An 18,713-nucleotide genomic window follows, 5' to 3' on the forward strand; every position below is an offset into this window, starting at 1 on the left:
TTGAATTGATTGAGTTTTTGAGTGCAACCCACAAACCCGCCCTGAAAATCATGAAGCTAGAAAACATTTTCAAATAGTTCTAGAGACATGTGCCTTTGACTTTTACATGACCTCAAAAAGTTTTAGCTGGAGTATTTTCAGAATTCAGGCTTTTTGCAGTTTCGGGAGATAATACATCTAAGAAATTCAAGTTTCTTCTTCTCCCAAAAAAGTTTTTGGTGAAACTACAGATGGAGCCAGAAAGAATTGTACATCTGGCGCGCTGTAACGGATCAAGATAAATGCGCTAGTCGCGTCACATGCAGGGAAACACGATGCCCCGACGTTCTCCAAAGAGAGGAGCATAAATTAAAATAGGCGCAATTACACAAACGGCCACCAGGTGGCGCCTGATCGGCACTTCATTTACAGTGTACATCTTTAATACACGTCTCCCTCTCAGATCCATTTTTACTTTCTCCCCGATTACACTTAATCTCCTGTGTCCATCTCAGACCAATATTATATCTGTCCCATATCTCTTTTTTTTGCATCTGCCTCAGGGTATCTTTCACACTACAAACAGAGCTATAGCCAATCCATTACATTGGTTATGAAAAAATATAGGAGTCAAGCACAAGGGTATGTAGAGAGGAAGTCAACTGGCCCTTTTATTATATATTAACTATAGCTGGATATTATTGGGAACAAAGATGGGGGAAGTAATTGATATAAATATGCAAGCAAAAATCAAACTGCCTCCATTGTCTAGAGAAAGAGAAGCTCATACCCCTTACATTACTACTTGTAGACCAGGGGCTCATGACAGTTTTATTCCAAGAATTTTCCTTTATTCTCCATTACATTCTCAATCACTATTTAAACAAACATACAAGACTTGTTTAAAACTGGAAACTTATTTGTTTATTAATGTACTTCTCCAGGAGAGTCAACACCTGCACCTTCAGAAACAACAGGTAATAGGAAATCTCCCATCACTGCTTAGTCGATACAATTCAACAGATTGTTTGTAGACTGTACACATAGTTTTTGCATTTGATAGTAGAGTACGCAATCAAAATATGCCATTTTTATATGTAGTACTTGCCAACAGGAAGAAAGGTGTGTAGATAATTATTTTAAAAAATGTTTTTCTCTTTTTTATTAAGTTTTTAAAACTGTGCAAAATGAGGAAAAAATACATTCTCAAACGACTACAAAGCTTTTTGCAATATCGAAAGAAAAATACTGCTAGTTTTCCAATTTGTAATCGTAAGAATTCATGTTTTGAAAGCATGATAGACAACATACAGAAGTAAACTAAAACATATTGATACAATTCTTTTTCTGTATATTGAAATTGAAAAGGTACATTTTCAAAATGATCATCTTAAAAATCTTTGTGTTTCTTTTCCTAAACTACACTTAAATCTACAGTACCATCACGTAGGATTGGCCTTTATTCCTTTTTCTTGCAATAGACCACATGATTTTCACTATGCATATATAACCAATCCATTACATTGGTTATGAAAAAATATAGGAGTCAAGCACAAGGGTATGGTAGAGAGGAAGTCAACTGGCCCGTTTATTATATATTAACTATAGCTGGATATTATTGGGGAACAAAGATGGGGGAAGTAATTGATATAAATATGCAAGCAAAAATCAAACTGCCTCCATTGTCTAGAGAAAGAGAAGCTCATACCCCTTACATTACTACTTGTAGACCAGGGGCTCATGACAGTTTTTCCAAGAATTTTCCTTTATTCTCCATTACATTCTCAATCACTATTTAAACAAACATACAAGACTTGTTTAAAACTGGAAACTTATTTGTTTATTAATGTACTTCTCCAGGAGAGTCAACACCTGCACCTTCAGAAACAACAGGTAATAGGAAATCTCCCATCACTGCTTAGTCGATACAATTCAACAGATTGTTTGTAGACTGTACACATAGTTTTTGCATTTGATAGTAGAGTACGCAATCAAAATATGCCATTTTTATATGTAGTACTTGCCAACAGGAAGAAAGGTGTGTAGATAATTATTTTAAAAAATGTTTTTCTCTTTTTTATTAAGTTTTAAAACTGTGCAAAATGAGGAAAAAATACATTCTCAAACGACTACAAAGCTTTTTGCAATATCGAAAGAAAAATACTGCTAGTTTTCCAATTTGTAATCGTAAGAATTCATGTTTTGAAAGCATGATAGACAACATACAGAAGTAAACTAAAACATATTGATACAATTCTTTTTCTGTATATTGAAATTGAAAAGGTACATTTTCAAAATGATCATCTTAAAAATCTTTGTGTTTCTTTTCCTAAACTACACTTAAATCTACAGTACCATCACGTAGGATTGGCCTTTATTCCTTTTTTCTTGCAATAGACCACATGATTTTCACTATGCATATATAACCAATCCATTACATTGGTTATGAAAAAATATAGGAGTCAAGCACAAGGGTATGGTAGAGAGGAAGTCAACTGGCCCGTTTATTATATATTAACTATAGCTGGATATTATTGGGGAACAAAGATGGGGGAAGTAATTGATATAAATATGCAAGCAAAAATCAAACTGCCTCCATTGTCTAGAGAAAGAGAAGCTCATACCCCTTACATTACTACTTGTAGACCAGGGGGCTCATGACAGTTTTATTCCAAGAATTTTCCTTTATTCTCCATTACATTCTCAATCACTATTTAAACAAACATACAAGACTTGTTTAAAACTGGAAACTTATTTGTTTATTAATGTACTTCTCCAGGAGAGTCAACACCTGCACCTTCAGAAACAACAGGTAATAGGAAATCTCCCATCACTGCTTAGTCGATACAATTCAACAGATTGTTTGTAGACTGTACACATAGTTTTTGCATTTGATAGTAGAGTACGCAATCAAAATATGCCATTTTTATATGTAGTACTTGCCAACAGGAAGAAAGGTGTGTAGATAATTATTTTAAAAAATGTTTTTCTCTTTTTTATTAAGTTTTAAAACTGTGCAAAATGAGGAAAAAATACATTCTCAAACGACTACAAAGCTTTTTGCAATATCGAAAGAAAAATACTGCTAGTTTTCCAATTTGTAATCGTAAGAATTCATGTTTTGAAAGCATGATAGACAACATACAGAAGTAAACTAAAACATATTGATACAATTCTTTTTCTGTATATTGAAATTGAAAAGGTACATTTTCAAAATGATCATCTTAAAAATCTTTGTGTTTCTTTTCCTAAACTACACTTAAATCTACAGTACCATCACGTAGGATTGGCCTTTATTCCTTTTTTCTTGCAATAGACCACATGATTTTCACTATGCATATATAACCAATCCATTACATTGGTTATGAAAAAATATAGGAGTCAAGCACAAGGGTATGGTAGAGAGGAAGTCAACTGGCCCTTTTATTATATATTAACTATAGCTGGATATTATTGGGGAACAAAGATGGGGGAAGTAATTGATATAAATATGCAAGCAAAAATCAAACTGCCTCCATTGTCTAGAGAAAGAGAAGCTCATACCCCTTACATTACTACTTGTAGACCAGGGGGCTCATGACAGTTTTATTCCAAGAATTTTCCTTTATTCTCCATTACATTCTCAATCACTATTTAAACAAACATACAAGACTTGTTTAAAACTGGAAACTTATTTGTTTATTAATGTACTTCTCCAGGAGAGTCAACACCTGCACCTTCAGAAACAACAGGTAATAGGAAATCTCCCATCACTGCTTAGTCGATACAATTCAACAGATTGTTTGTAGACTGTACACATAGTTTTTGCATTTGATAGTAGAGTACGCAATCAAAATATGCCATTTTTATATGTAGTACTTGCCAACAGGAAGAAAGGTGTGTAGATAATTATTTTAAAAAATGTTTTTCTCTTTTTTATTAAGTTTTAAAACTGTGCAAAATGAGGAAAAAATACATTCTCAAACGACTACAAAGCTTTTTGCAATATCGAAAGAAAAATACTGCTAGTTTTCCAATTTGTAATCGTAAGAATTCATGTTTTGAAAGCATGATAGACAACATACAGAAGTAAACTAAAACATATTGATACAATTCTTTTTCTGTATATTGAAATTGAAAAGGTACATTTTCAAAATGATCATCTTAAAAATCTTTGTGTTTCTTTTCCTAAACTACACTTAAATCTACAGTACCATCACGTAGGATTGGCCTTTATTCCTTTTTTCTTGCAATAGACCACATGATTTTCACTATGCATATATAACCAATCCATTACATTGGTTATGAAAAAATATAGGAGTCAAGCACAAGGGTATGGTAGAGAGGAAGTCAACTGGCCCGTTTATTATATATTAACTATAGCTGGATATTATTGGGGAACAAAGATGGGGGAAGTAATTGATATAAATATGCAAGCAAAAATCAAACTGCCTCCATTGTCTAGAGAAAGAGAAGCTCATACCCCTTACATTACTACTTGTAGACCAGGGGGCTCATGACAGTTTTATTCCAAGAATTTTCCTTTATTCTCCATTACATTCTCAATCACTATTTAAACAAACATACAAGACTTGTTTAAAACTGGAAACTTATTTGTTTATTAATGTACTTCTCCAGGAGAGTCAACACCTGCACCTTCAGAAACAACAGGTAATAGGAAATCTCCCATCACTGCTTAGTCGATACAATTCAACAGATTGTTTGTAGACTGTACACATAGTTTTTGCATTTGATAGTAGAGTACGCAATCAAAATATGCCATTTTTATATGTAGTACTTGCCAACAGGAAGAAAGGTGTGTAGATAATTATTTTAAAAAATGTTTTTCTCTTTTTTATTAAGTTTTAAAACTGTGCAAAATGAGGAAAAAATACATTCTCAAACGACTACAAAGCTTTTTGCAATATCGAAAGAAAAATACTGCTAGTTTTCCAATTTGTAATCGTAAGAATTCATGTTTTGAAAGCATGATAGACAACATACAGAAGTAAACTAAAACATATTGATACAATTCTTTTTCTGTATATTGAAATTGAAAAGGTACATTTTCAAAATGATCATCTTAAAAATCTTTGTGTTTCTTTTCCTAAACTACACTTAAATCTACAGTACCATCACGTAGGATTGGCCTTTATTCCTTTTTTCTTGCAATAGACCACATGATTTTCACTATGCATATATAACCAATCCATTACATTGGTTATGAAAAAATATAGGAGTCAAGCACAAGGGTATGGTAGAGAGGAAGTCAACTGGCCCGTTTATTATATATTAACTATAGCTGGATATTATTGGGGAACAAAGATGGGGGAAGTAATTGATATAAATATGCAAGCAAAAATCAAACTGCCTCCATTGTCTAGAGAAAGAGAAGCTCATACCCCTTACATTACTACTTGTAGACCAGGGGGCTCATGACAGTTTTATTCCAAGAATTTTCCTTTATTCTCCATTACATTCTCAATCACTATTTAAACAAACATACAAGACTTGTTTAAAACTGGAAACTTATTTGTTTATTAATGTACTTCTCCAGGAGAGTCAACACCTGCACCTTCAGAAACAACAGGTAATAGGAAATCTCCCATCACTGCTTAGTCGATACAATTCAACAGATTGTTTGTAGACTGTACACATAGTTTTTGCATTTGATAGTAGAGTACGCAATCAAAATATGCCATTTTTATATGTAGTACTTGCCAACAGGAAGAAAGGTGTGTAGATAATTATTTTAAAAAATGTTTTTCTCTTTTTTATTAAGTTTTAAAACTGTGCAAAATGAGGAAAAAATACATTCTCAAACGACTACAAAGCTTTTTGCAATATCGAAAGAAAAATACTGCTAGTTTTCCAATTTGTAATCGTAAGAATTCATGTTTTGAAAGCATGATAGACAACATACAGAAGTAAACTAAAACATATTGATACAATTCTTTTTCTGTATATTGAAATTGAAAAGGTACATTTTCAAAATGATCATCTTAAAAATCTTTGTGTTTCTTTTCCTAAACTACACTTAAATCTACAGTACCATCACGTAGGATTGGCCTTTATTCCTTTTTTCTTGCAATAGACCACATGATTTTCACTATGCATATATAACCAATCCATTACATTGGTTATGAAAAAATATAGGAGTCAAGCACAAGGGTATGGTAGAGAGGAAGTCAACTGGCCCGTTTATTATATATTAACTATAGCTGGATATTATTGGGGAACAAAGATGGGGGAAGTAATTGATATAAATATGCAAGCAAAAATCAAACTGCCTCCATTGTCTAGAGAAAGAGAAGCTCATACCCCTTACATTACTACTTGTAGACCAGGGGGCTCATGACAGTTTTATTCCAAGAATTTTCCTTTATTCTCCATTACATTCTCAATCACTATTTAAACAAACATACAAGACTTGTTTAAAACTGGAAACTTATTTGTTTATTAATGTACTTCTCCAGGAGAGTCAACACCTGCACCTTCAGAAACAACAGGTAATAGGAAATCTCCCATCACTGCTTAGTCGATACAATTCAACAGATTGTTTGTAGACTGTACACATAGTTTTTGCATTTGATAGTAGAGTACGCAATCAAAATATGCCATTTTTATATGTAGTACTTGCCAACAGGAAGAAAGGTGTGTAGATAATTATTTTAAAAAATGTTTTTCTCTTTTTTATTAAGTTTTAAAACTGTGCAAAATGAGGAAAAAATACATTCTCAAACGACTACAAAGCTTTTTGCAATATCGAAAGAAAAATACTGCTAGTTTTCCAATTTGTAATCGTAAGAATTCATGTTTTGAAAGCATGATAGACAACATACAGAAGTAAACTAAAACATATTGATACAATTCTTTTTCTGTATATTGAAATTGAAAAGGTACATTTTCAAAATGATCATCTTAAAAATCTTTGTGTTTCTTTTCCTAAACTACACTTAAATCTACAGTACCATCACGTAGGATTGGCCTTTATTCCTTTTTTCTTGCAATAGACCACATGATTTTCACTATGCATATATAACCAATCCATTACATTGGTTATGAAAAAATATAGGAGTCAAGCACAAGGGTATGGTAGAGAGGAAGTCAACTGGCCCGTTTATTATATATTAACTATAGCTGGATATTATTGGGGAACAAAGATGGGGGAAGTAATTGATATAAATATGCAAGCAAAAATCAAACTGCCTCCATTGTCTAGAGAAAGAGAAGCTCATACCCCTTACATTACTACTTGTAGACCAGGGGGCTCATGACAGTTTTATTCCAAGAATTTTCCTTTATTCTCCATTACATTCTCAATCACTATTTAAACAAACATACAAGACTTGTTTAAAACTGGAAACTTATTTGTTTATTAATGTACTTCTCCAGGAGAGTCAACACCTGCACCTTCAGAAACAACAGGTAATAGGAAATCTCCCATCACTGCTTAGTCGATACAATTCAACAGATTGTTTGTAGACTGTACACATAGTTTTTGCATTTGATAGTAGAGTACGCAATCAAAATATGCCATTTTTATATGTAGTACTTGCCAACAGGAAGAAAGGTGTGTAGATAATTATTTTAAAAAATGTTTTTCTCTTTTTTATTAAGTTTTAAAACTGTGCAAAATGAGGAAAAAATACATTCTCAAACGACTACAAAGCTTTTTGCAATATCGAAAGAAAAATACTGCTAGTTTTCCAATTTGTAATCGTAAGAATTCATGTTTTGAAAGCATGATAGACAACATACAGAAGTAAACTAAAACATATTGATACAATTCTTTTTCTGTATATTGAAATTGAAAAGGTACATTTTCAAAATGATCATCTTAAAAATCTTTGTGTTTCTTTTCCTAAACTACACTTAAATCTACAGTACCATCACGTAGGATTGGCCTTTATTCCTTTTTTCTTGCAATAGACCACATGATTTTCACTATGCATATATAACCAATCCATTACATTGGTTATGAAAAAATATAGGAGTCAAGCACAAGGGTATGGTAGAGAGGAAGTCAACTGGCCCGTTTATTATATATTAACTATAGCTGGATATTATTGGGGAACAAAGATGGGGGAAGTAATTGATATAAATATGCAAGCAAAAATCAAACTGCCTCCATTGTCTAGAGAAAGAGAAGCTCATACCCCTTACATTACTACTTGTAGACCAGGGGGCTCATGACAGTTTTATTCCAAGAATTTTCCTTTATTCTCCATTACATTCTCAATCACTATTTAAACAAACATACAAGACTTGTTTAAAACTGGAAACTTATTTGTTTATTAATGTACTTCTCCAGGAGAGTCAACACCTGCACCTTCAGAAACAACAGGTAATAGGAAATCTCCCATCACTGCTTAGTCGATACAATTCAACAGATTGTTTGTAGACTGTACACATAGTTTTTGCATTTGATAGTAGAGTACGCAATCAAAATATGCCATTTTTATATGTAGTACTTGCCAACAGGAAGAAAGGTGTGTAGATAATTATTTTAAAAAATGTTTTTCTCTTTTTTATTAAGTTTTAAAACTGTGCAAAATGAGGAAAAAATACATTCTCAAACGACTACAAAGCTTTTTGCAATATCGAAAGAAAAATACTGCTAGTTTTCCAATTTGTAATCGTAAGAATTCATGTTTTGAAAGCATGATAGACAACATACAGAAGTAAACTAAAACATATTGATACAATTCTTTTTCTGTATATTGAAATTGAAAAGGTACATTTTCAAAATGATCATCTTAAAAATCTTTGTGTTTCTTTTCCTAAACTACACTTAAATCTACAGTACCATCACGTAGGATTGGCCTTTATTCCTTTTTTCTTGCAATAGACCACATGATTTTCACTATGCATATATAACCAATCCATTACATTGGTTATGAAAAAATATAGGAGTCAAGCACAAGGGTATGGTAGAGAGGAAGTCAACTGGCCCGTTTATTATATATTAACTATAGCTGGATATTATTGGGGAACAAAGATGGGGGAAGTAATTGATATAAATATGCAAGCAAAAATCAAACTGCCTCCATTGTCTAGAGAAAGAGAAGCTCATACCCCTTACATTACTACTTGTAGACCAGGGGGCTCATGACAGTTTTATTCCAAGAATTTTCCTTTATTCTCCATTACATTCTCAATCACTATTTAAACAAACATACAAGACTTGTTTAAAACTGGAAACTTATTTGTTTATTAATGTACTTCTCCAGGAGAGTCAACACCTGCACCTTCAGAAACAACAGGTAATAGGAAATCTCCCATCACTGCTTAGTCGATACAATTCAACAGATTGTTTGTAGACTGTACACATAGTTTTTGCATTTGATAGTAGAGTACGCAATCAAAATATGCCATTTTTATATGTAGTACTTGCCAACAGGAAGAAAGGTGTGTAGATAATTATTTTAAAAAATGTTTTTCTCTTTTTTATTAAGTTTTAAAACTGTGCAAAATGAGGAAAAAATACATTCTCAAACGACTACAAAGCTTTTTGCAATATCGAAAGAAAAATACTGCTAGTTTTCCAATTTGTAATCGTAAGAATTCATGTTTTGAAAGCATGATAGACAACATACAGAAGTAAACTAAAACATATTGATACAATTCTTTTTCTGTATATTGAAATTGAAAAGGTACATTTTCAAAATGATCATCTTAAAAATCTTTGTGTTTCTTTTCCTAAACTACACTTAAATCTACAGTACCATCACGTAGGATTGGCCTTTATTCCTTTTTTCTTGCAATAGACCACATGATTTTCACTATGCATATATAACCAATCCATTACATTGGTTATGAAAAAATATAGGAGTCAAGCACAAGGGTATGGTAGAGAGGAAGTCAACTGGCCCGTTTATTATATATTAACTATAGCTGGATATTATTGGGGAACAAAGATGGGGGAAGTAATTGATATAAATATGCAAGCAAAAATCAAACTGCCTCCATTGTCTAGAGAAAGAGAAGCTCATACCCCTTACATTACTACTTGTAGACCAGGGGGCTCATGACAGTTTTATTCCAAGAATTTTCCTTTATTCTCCATTACATTCTCAATCACTATTTAAACAAACATACAAGACTTGTTTAAAACTGGAAACTTATTTGTTTATTAATGTACTTCTCCAGGAGAGTCAACACCTGCACCTTCAGAAACAACAGGTAATAGGAAATCTCCCATCACTGCTTAGTCGATACAATTCAACAGATTGTTTGTAGACTGTACACATAGTTTTTGCATTTGATAGTAGAGTACGCAATCAAAATATGCCATTTTTATATGTAGTACTTGCCAACAGGAAGAAAGGTGTGTAGATAATTATTTTAAAAAATGTTTTTCTCTTTTTTATTAAGTTTTAAAACTGTGCAAAATGAGGAAAAAATACATTCTCAAACGACTACAAAGCTTTTTGCAATATCGAAAGAAAAATACTGCTAGTTTTCCAATTTGTAATCGTAAGAATTCATGTTTTGAAAGCATGATAGACAACATACAGAAGTAAACTAAAACATATTGATACAATTCTTTTTCTGTATATTGAAATTGAAAAGGTACATTTTCAAAATGATCATCTTAAAAATCTTTGTGTTTCTTTTCCTAAACTACACTTAAATCTACAGTACCATCACGTAGGATTGGCCTTTATTCCTTTTTTCTTGCAATAGACCACATGATTTTCACTATGCATATATAACCAATCCATTACATTGGTTATGAAAAAATATAGGAGTCAAGCACAAGGGTATGGTAGAGAGGAAGTCAACTGGCCCGTTTATTATATATTAACTATAGCTGGATATTATTGGGGAACAAAGATGGGGGAAGTAATTGATATAAATATGCAAGCAAAAATCAAACTGCCTCCATTGTCTAGAGAAAGAGAAGCTCATACCCCTTACATTACTACTTGTAGACCAGGGGGCTCATGACAGTTTTATTCCAAGAATTTTCCTTTATTCTCCATTACATTCTCAATCACTATTTAAACAAACATACAAGACTTGTTTAAAACTGGAAACTTATTTGTTTATTAATGTACTTCTCCAGGAGAGTCAACACCTGCACCTTCAGAAACAACAGGTAATAGGAAATCTCCCATCACTGCTTAGTCGATACAATTCAACAGATTGTTTGTAGACTGTACACATAGTTTTTGCATTTGATAGTAGAGTACGCAATCAAAATATGCCATTTTTATATGTAGTACTTGCCAACAGGAAGAAAGGTGTGTAGATAATTATTTTAAAAAATGTTTTTCTCTTTTTTATTAAGTTTTAAAACTGTGCAAAATGAGGAAAAAATACATTCTCAAACGACTACAAAGCTTTTTGCAATATCGAAAGAAAAATACTGCTAGTTTTCCAATTTGTAATCGTAAGAATTCATGTTTTGAAAGCATGATAGACAACATACAGAAGTAAACTAAAACATATTGATACAATTCTTTTTCTGTATATTGAAATTGAAAAGGTACATTTTCAAAATGATCATCTTAAAAATCTTTGTGTTTCTTTTCCTAAACTACACTTAAATCTACAGTACCATCACGTAGGATTGGCCTTTATTCCTTTTTTCTTGCAATAGACCACATGATTTTCACTATGCATATATAACCAATCCATTACATTGGTTATGAAAAAATATAGGAGTCAAGCACAAGGGTATGGTAGAGAGGAAGTCAACTGGCCCGTTTATTATATATTAACTATAGCTGGATATTATTGGGGAACAAAGATGGGGGAAGTAATTGATATAAATATGCAAGCAAAAATCAAACTGCCTCCATTGTCTAGAGAAAGAGAAGCTCATACCCCTTACATTACTACTTGTAGACCAGGGGGCTCATGACAGTTTTATTCCAAGAATTTTCCTTTATTCTCCATTACATTCTCAATCACTATTTAAACAAACATACAAGACTTGTTTAAAACTGGAAACTTATTTGTTTATTAATGTACTTCTCCAGGAGAGTCAACACCTGCACCTTCAGAAACAACAGGTAATAGGAAATCTCCCATCACTGCTTAGTCGATACAATTCAACAGATTGTTTGTAGACTGTACACATAGTTTTTGCATTTGATAGTAGAGTACGCAATCAAAATATGCCATTTTTATATGTAGTACTTGCCAACAGGAAGAAAGGTGTGTAGATAATTATTTTAAAAAATGTTTTTCTCTTTTTTATTAAGTTTTAAAACTGTGCAAAATGAGGAAAAAATACATTCTCAAACGACTACAAAGCTTTTTGCAATATCGAAAGAAAAATACTGCTAGTTTTCCAATTTGTAATCGTAAGAATTCATGTTTTGAAAGCATGATAGACAACATACAGAAGTAAACTAAAACATATTGATACAATTCTTTTTCTGTATATTGAAATTGAAAAGGTACATTTTCAAAATGATCATCTTAAAAATCTTTGTGTTTCTTTTCCTAAACTACACTTAAATCTACAGTACCATCACGTAGGATTGGCCTTTATTCCTTTTTTCTTGCAATAGACCACATGATTTTCACTATGCATATATAACCAATCCATTACATTGGTTATGAAAAAATATAGGAGTCAAGCACAAGGGTATGGTAGAGAGGAAGTCAACTGGCCCGTTTATTATATATTAACTATAGCTGGATATTATTGGGGAACAAAGATGGGGGAAGTAATTGATATAAATATGCAAGCAAAAATCAAACTGCCTCCATTGTCTAGAGAAAGAGAAGCTCATACCCCTTACATTACTACTTGTAGACCAGGGGGCTCATGACAGTTTTATTCCAAGAATTTTCCTTTATTCTCCATTACATTCTCAATCACTATTTAAACAAACATACAAGACTTGTTTAAAACTGGAAACTTATTTGTTTATTAATGTACTTCTCCAGGAGAGTCAACACCTGCACCTTCAGAAACAACAGGTAATAGGAAATCTCCCATCACTGCTTAGTCGATACAATTCAACAGATTGTTTGTAGACTGTACACATAGTTTTTGCATTTGATAGTAGAGTACGCAATCAAAATATGCCATTTTTATATGTAGTACTTGCCAACAGGAAGAAAGGTGTGTAGATAATTATTTTAAAAAATGTTTTTCTCTTTTTTATTAAGTTTTAAAACTGTGCAAAATGAGGAAAAAATACATTCTCAAACGACTACAAAGCTTTTTGCAATATCGAAAGAAAAATACTGCTAGTTTTCCAATTTGTAATCGTAAGAATTCATGTTTTGAAAGCATGATAGACAACATACAGAAGTAAACTAAAACATATTGATACAATTCTTTTTCTGTATATTGAAATTGAAAAGGTACATTTTCAAAATGATCATCTTAAAAATCTTTGTGTTTCTTTTCCTAAACTACACTTAAATCTACAGTACCATCACGTAGGATTGGCCTTTATTCCTTTTTTCTTGCAATAGACCACATGATTTTCACTATGCATATATAACCAATCCATTACATTGGTTATGAAAAAATATAGGAGTCAAGCACAAGGGTATGGTAGAGAGGAAGTCAACTGGCCCGTTTATTATATATTAACTATAGCTGGATATTATTGGGGAACAAAGATGGGGGAAGTAATTGATATAAATATGCAAGCAAAAATCAAACTGCCTCCATTGTCTAGAGAAAGAGAAGCTCATACCCCTTACATTACTACTTGTAGACCAGGGGGCTCATGACAGTTTTATTCCAAGAATTTTCCTTTATTCTCCATTACATTCTCAATCACTATTTAAACAAACATACAAGACTTGTTTAAAACTGGAAACTTATTTGTTTATTAATGTACTTCTCCAGGAGAGTCAACACCTGCACCTTCAGAAACAACAGGTAATAGGAAATCTCCCATCACTGCTTAGTCGATACAATTCAACAGATTGTTTGTAGACTGTACACATAGTTTTTGCATTTGATAGTAGAGTACGCAATCAAAATATGCCATTTTTATATGTAGTACTTGCCAACAGGAAGAAAGGTGTGTAGATAATTATTTTAAAAAATGTTTTTCTCTTTTTTATTAAGTTTTAAAACTGTGCAAAATGAGGAAAAAATACATTCTCAAACGACTACAAAGCTTTTTGCAATATCGAAAGAAAAATACTGCTAGTTTTCCAATTTGTAATCGTAAGAATTCATGTTTTGAAAGCATGATAGACAACATACAGAAGTAAACTAAAACATATTGATACAATTCTTTTTCTGTATATTGAAATTGAAAAGGTACATTTTCAAAATGATCATCTTAAAAATCTTTGTGTTTCTTTTCCTAAACTACACTTAAATCTACAGTACCATCACGTAGGATTGGCCTTTATTCCTTTTTTCTTGCAATAGACCACATGATTTTCACTATGCATATATAACCAATCCATTACATTGGTTATGAAAAAATATAGGAGTCAAGCACAAGGGTATGGTAGAGAGGAAGTCAACTGGCCCGTTTATTATATATTAACTATAGCTGGATATTATTGGGGAACAAAGATGGGGGAAGTAATTGATATAAATATGCAAGCAAAAATCAAACTGCCTCCATTGTCTAGAGAAAGAGAAGCTCATACCCCTTACATTACTACTTGTAGACCAGGGGGCTCATGACAGTTTTATTCCAAGAATTTTCCTTTATTCTCCATTACATTCTCAATCACTATTTAAACAAACATACAAGACTTGTTTAAAACTGGAAACTTATTTGTTTATTAATGTACTTCTCCAGGAGAGTCAACACCTGCACCTTCAGAAACAACAGGTAATAGGAAATCTCCCATCACTGCTTAGTCGATACAATTCAACAGATTGTTTGTAGACTGTACACATAGTTTTTGCATTTGATAGTAGAGTACGCAATCAAAATATGCCATTTTTATATGTAGTACTTGCCAACAGGAAGAAAGGTGTGTAGATAATTATTTTAAAAAATGTTTTTCTCTTTTTTATTAAGTTTTAAAACTGTGCAAAATGAGGAAAAAATACATTCTCAAACGACTACAAAGCTTTTTGCAATATCGAAAGAAAAATACTGCTAGTTTTCCAATTTGTAATCGTAAGAATTCATGTTTTGAAAGCATGATAGACAACATACAGAAGTAAACTAAAACATATTGATACAATTCTTTTTCTGTATATTGAAATTGAAAAGGTACATTTTCAAAATGATCATCTTAAAAATCTTTGTGTTTCTTTTCCTAAACTACACTTAAATCTACAGTACCATCACGTAGGATTGGCCTTTATTCCTTTTTTCTTGCAATAGACCACATGATTTTCACTATGCATATATAACCAATCCATTACATTGGTTATGAAAAAATATAGGAGTCAAGCACAAGGGTATGGTAGAGAGGAAGTCAACTGGCCCGTTTATTATATATTAACTATAGCTGGATATTATTGGGGAACAAAGATGGGGGAAGTAATTGATATAAATATGCAAGCAAAAATCAAACTGCCTCCATTGTCTAGAGAAAGAGAAGCTCATACCCCTTACATTACTACTTGTAGACCAGGGGGCTCATGACAGTTTTATTCCAAGAATTTTCCTTTATTCTCCATTACATTCTCAATCACTATTTAAACAAACATACAAGACTTGTTTAAAACTGGAAACTTATTTGTTTATTAATGTACTTCTCCAGGAGAGTCAACACCTGCACCTTCAGAAACAACAGGTAATAGGAAATCTCCCATCACTGCTTAGTCGATACAATTCAACAGATTGTTTGTAGACTGTACACATAGTTTTTGCATTTGATAGTAGAGTACGCAATCAAAATATGCCATTTTTATATGTAGTACTTGCCAACAGGAAGAAAGGTGTGTAGATAATTATTTTAAAAAATGTTTTTCTCTTTTTTATTAAGTTTTAAAACTGTGCAAAATGAGGAAAAAATACATTCTCAAACGACTACAAAGCTTTTTGCAATATCGAAAGAAAAATACTGCTAGTTTTCCAATTTGTAATCGTAAGAATTCATGTTTTGAAAGCATGATAGACAACATACAGAAGTAAACTAAAACATATTGATACAATTCTTTTTCTGTATATTGAAATTGAAAAGGTACATTTTCAAAATGATCATCTTAAAAATCTTTGTGTTTCTTTTCCTAAACTACACTTAAATCTACAGTACCATCACGTAGGATTGGCCTTTATTCCTTTTTTCTTGCAATAGACCACATGATTTTCACTATGCATATATAACCAATCCATTACATTGGTTATGAAAAAATATAGGAGTCAAGCACAAGGGTATGGTAGAGAGGAAGTCAACTGGCCCGTTTATTATATATTAACTATAGCTGGATATTATTGGGGAACAAAGATGGGGGAAGTAATTGATATAAATATGCAAGCAAAAATCAAACTGCCTCCATTGTCTAGAGAAAGAGAAGCTCATACCCCTTACATTACTACTTGTAGACCAGGGGGCTCATGACAGTTTTATTCCAAGAATTTTCCTTTATTCTCCATTACATTCTCAATCACTATTTAAACAAACATACAAGACTTGTTTAAAACTGGAAACTTATTTGTTTATTAATGTACTTCTCCAGGAGAGTCAACACCTGCACCTTCAGAAACAACAGGTAATAGGAAATCTCCCATCACTGCTTAGTCGATACAATTCAACAGATTGTTTGTAGACTGTACACATAGTTTTTGCATTTGATAGTAGAGTACGCAATCAAAATATGCCATTTTTATATGTAGTACTTGCCAACAGGAAGAAAGGTGTGTAGATAATTATTTTAAAAAATGTTTTTCTCTTTTTTATTAAGTTTTAAAACTGTGCAAAATGAGGAAAAAATACATTCTCAAACGACTACAAAGCTTTTTGCAATATCGAAAGAAAAATACTGCTAGTTTTCCAATTTGTAATCGTAAGAATTCATGTTTTGAAAGCATGATAGACAACATACAGAAGTAAACTAAAACATATTGATACAATTCTTTTTCTGTATATTGAAATTGAAAAGGTACATTTTCAAAATGATCATCTTAAAAATCTTTGTGTTTCTTTTCCTAAACTACACTTAAATCTACAGTACCATCACGTAGGATTGGCCTTTATTCCTTTTTTCTTGCAATAGACCACATGATTTTCACTATGCATATATAACCAATCCATTACATTGGTTATGAAAAAATATAGGAGTCAAGCACAAGGGTATGGTAGAGAGGAAGTCAACTGGCCCGTTTATTATATATTAACTATAGCTGGATATTATTGGGGAACAAAGATGGGGGAAGTAATTGATATAAATATGCAAGCAAAAATCAAACTGCCTCCATTGTCTAGAGAAAGAGAAGCTCATACCCCTTACATTACTACTTGTAGACCAGGGGGCTCATGACAGTTTTATTCCAAGAATTTTCCTTTATTCTCCATTACATTCTCAATCACTATTTAAACAAACATACAAGACTTGTTTAAAACTGGAAACTTATTTGTTTATTAATGTACTTCTCCAGGAGAGTCAACACCTGCACCTTCAGAAACAACAGGTAATAGGAAATCTCCCATCACTGCTTAGTCGATACAATTCAACAGATTGTTTGTAGACTGTACACATAGTTTTTGCATTTGATAGTAGAGTACGCAATCAAAATATGCCATTTTTATATGTAGTACTTGCCAACAGGAAGAAAGGTGTGTAGATAATTATTTTAAAAAATGTTTTTCTCTTTTTTATTAAGTTTTAAAACTGTGCAAAATGAGGAAAAAATACATTCTCAAACGACTACAAAGCTTTTTGCAATATCGAAAGAAAAATACTGCTAGTTTTCCAATTTGTAATCGTAAGAATTCATGTTTTGAAAGCATGATAGACAACATACAGAAGTAAACTAAAACATATTGATACAATTCTTTTTCTGTATATTGAAATTGAAAAGGTACATTTTCAAAATGATCATCTTAAAAATCTTTGTGTTTCTTTTCCTAAACTACACTTAAATCTACAGTACCATCACGTAGGATTGGCCTTTATTCCTTTTTTCTTGCAATAGACCACATGATTTTCACTATGCATATATAACCAATCCATTACATTGGTTATGAAAAAATATAGGAGTCAAGCACAAGGGTATGGTAGAGAGGAAGTCAACTGGCCCGTTTATTATATATTAACTATAGCTGGATATTATTGGGGAACAAAGATGGGGGAAGTAATTGATATAAATATGCAAGCAAAAATCAAACTGCCTCCATTGTCTAGAGAAAGAGAAGCTCATACCCCTTACATTACTACTTGTAGACCAGGGGGCTCATGACAGTTTTATTCCAAGAATTTTCCTTTATTCTCCATTACATTCTCAATCACTATTTAAACAAACATACAAGACTTGTTTAAAACTGGAAACTTATTTGTTTATTAATGTACTTCTCCAGGAGAGTCAACACCTGCACCTTCAGAAACAACAGGTAATAGGAAATCTCCCATCACTGCTTAGTCGATACAATTCAACAGATTGTTTGTAGACTGTACACATAGTTTTTGCATTTGATAGTAGAGTACGCAATCAAAATATGCCATTTTTATATGTAGTACTTGCCAACAGGAAGAAAGGTGTGTAGATAATTATTTTAAAAAATGTTTTTCTCTTTTTTATTAAGTTTTAAAACTGTGCAAAATGAGGAAAAAATACATTCTCAAACGACTACAAAGCTTTTTGCAATATCGAAAGAAAAATACTGCTAGTTTTCCAATTTGTAATCGTAAG

General features: G+C 32.1%; 1 protein-coding gene across 50 annotated transcripts in view; it reads left to right on the top strand.

Moving 5' to 3' along the window:
- Window positions 1–18,713, top strand: part of csmd1-a (CUB and Sushi multiple domains 1/integumentary mucin B.1) — a 263,577-nt gene that overhangs the window by 182,835 nt on the left and 62,029 nt on the right. For 49 of the 50 annotated variants that reach the window (XM_041586464.1, XM_041586465.1, XM_041586482.1 and 46 more), the window contains 21 exons: window positions 924–956; window positions 1,417–1,425; window positions 1,840–1,872; window positions 2,759–2,791; window positions 3,678–3,710; window positions 4,597–4,629; window positions 5,516–5,548; window positions 6,435–6,467; window positions 7,354–7,386; window positions 8,273–8,305; window positions 9,192–9,224; window positions 10,111–10,143; window positions 11,030–11,062; window positions 11,949–11,981; window positions 12,868–12,900; window positions 13,787–13,819; window positions 14,706–14,738; window positions 15,625–15,657; window positions 16,544–16,576; window positions 17,463–17,495; window positions 18,382–18,414. In XM_041586464.1, coding sequence (XP_041442398.1) covers window positions 924–956; window positions 1,417–1,425; window positions 1,840–1,872; window positions 2,759–2,791; window positions 3,678–3,710; window positions 4,597–4,629; window positions 5,516–5,548; window positions 6,435–6,467; window positions 7,354–7,386; window positions 8,273–8,305; window positions 9,192–9,224; window positions 10,111–10,143; window positions 11,030–11,062; window positions 11,949–11,981; window positions 12,868–12,900; window positions 13,787–13,819; window positions 14,706–14,738; window positions 15,625–15,657; window positions 16,544–16,576; window positions 17,463–17,495; window positions 18,382–18,414 — 669 coding nt within the window. The remainder of the gene's footprint in view (window positions 1–923; window positions 957–1,416; window positions 1,426–1,839; window positions 1,873–2,758; window positions 2,792–3,677; window positions 3,711–4,596; window positions 4,630–5,515; window positions 5,549–6,434; window positions 6,468–7,353; window positions 7,387–8,272; window positions 8,306–9,191; window positions 9,225–10,110; window positions 10,144–11,029; window positions 11,063–11,948; window positions 11,982–12,867; window positions 12,901–13,786; window positions 13,820–14,705; window positions 14,739–15,624; window positions 15,658–16,543; window positions 16,577–17,462; window positions 17,496–18,381; window positions 18,415–18,713) is intronic. The other variant, XM_041586467.1, reaches the window with a different exon arrangement.

Source organism: Xenopus laevis, chromosome 3L, assembly GCF_017654675.1.
Source record: "Xenopus laevis strain J_2021 chromosome 3L, Xenopus_laevis_v10.1, whole genome shotgun sequence".
NCBI classification, from domain to species: domain Eukaryota; kingdom Metazoa; phylum Chordata; class Amphibia; order Anura; family Pipidae; genus Xenopus; species Xenopus laevis.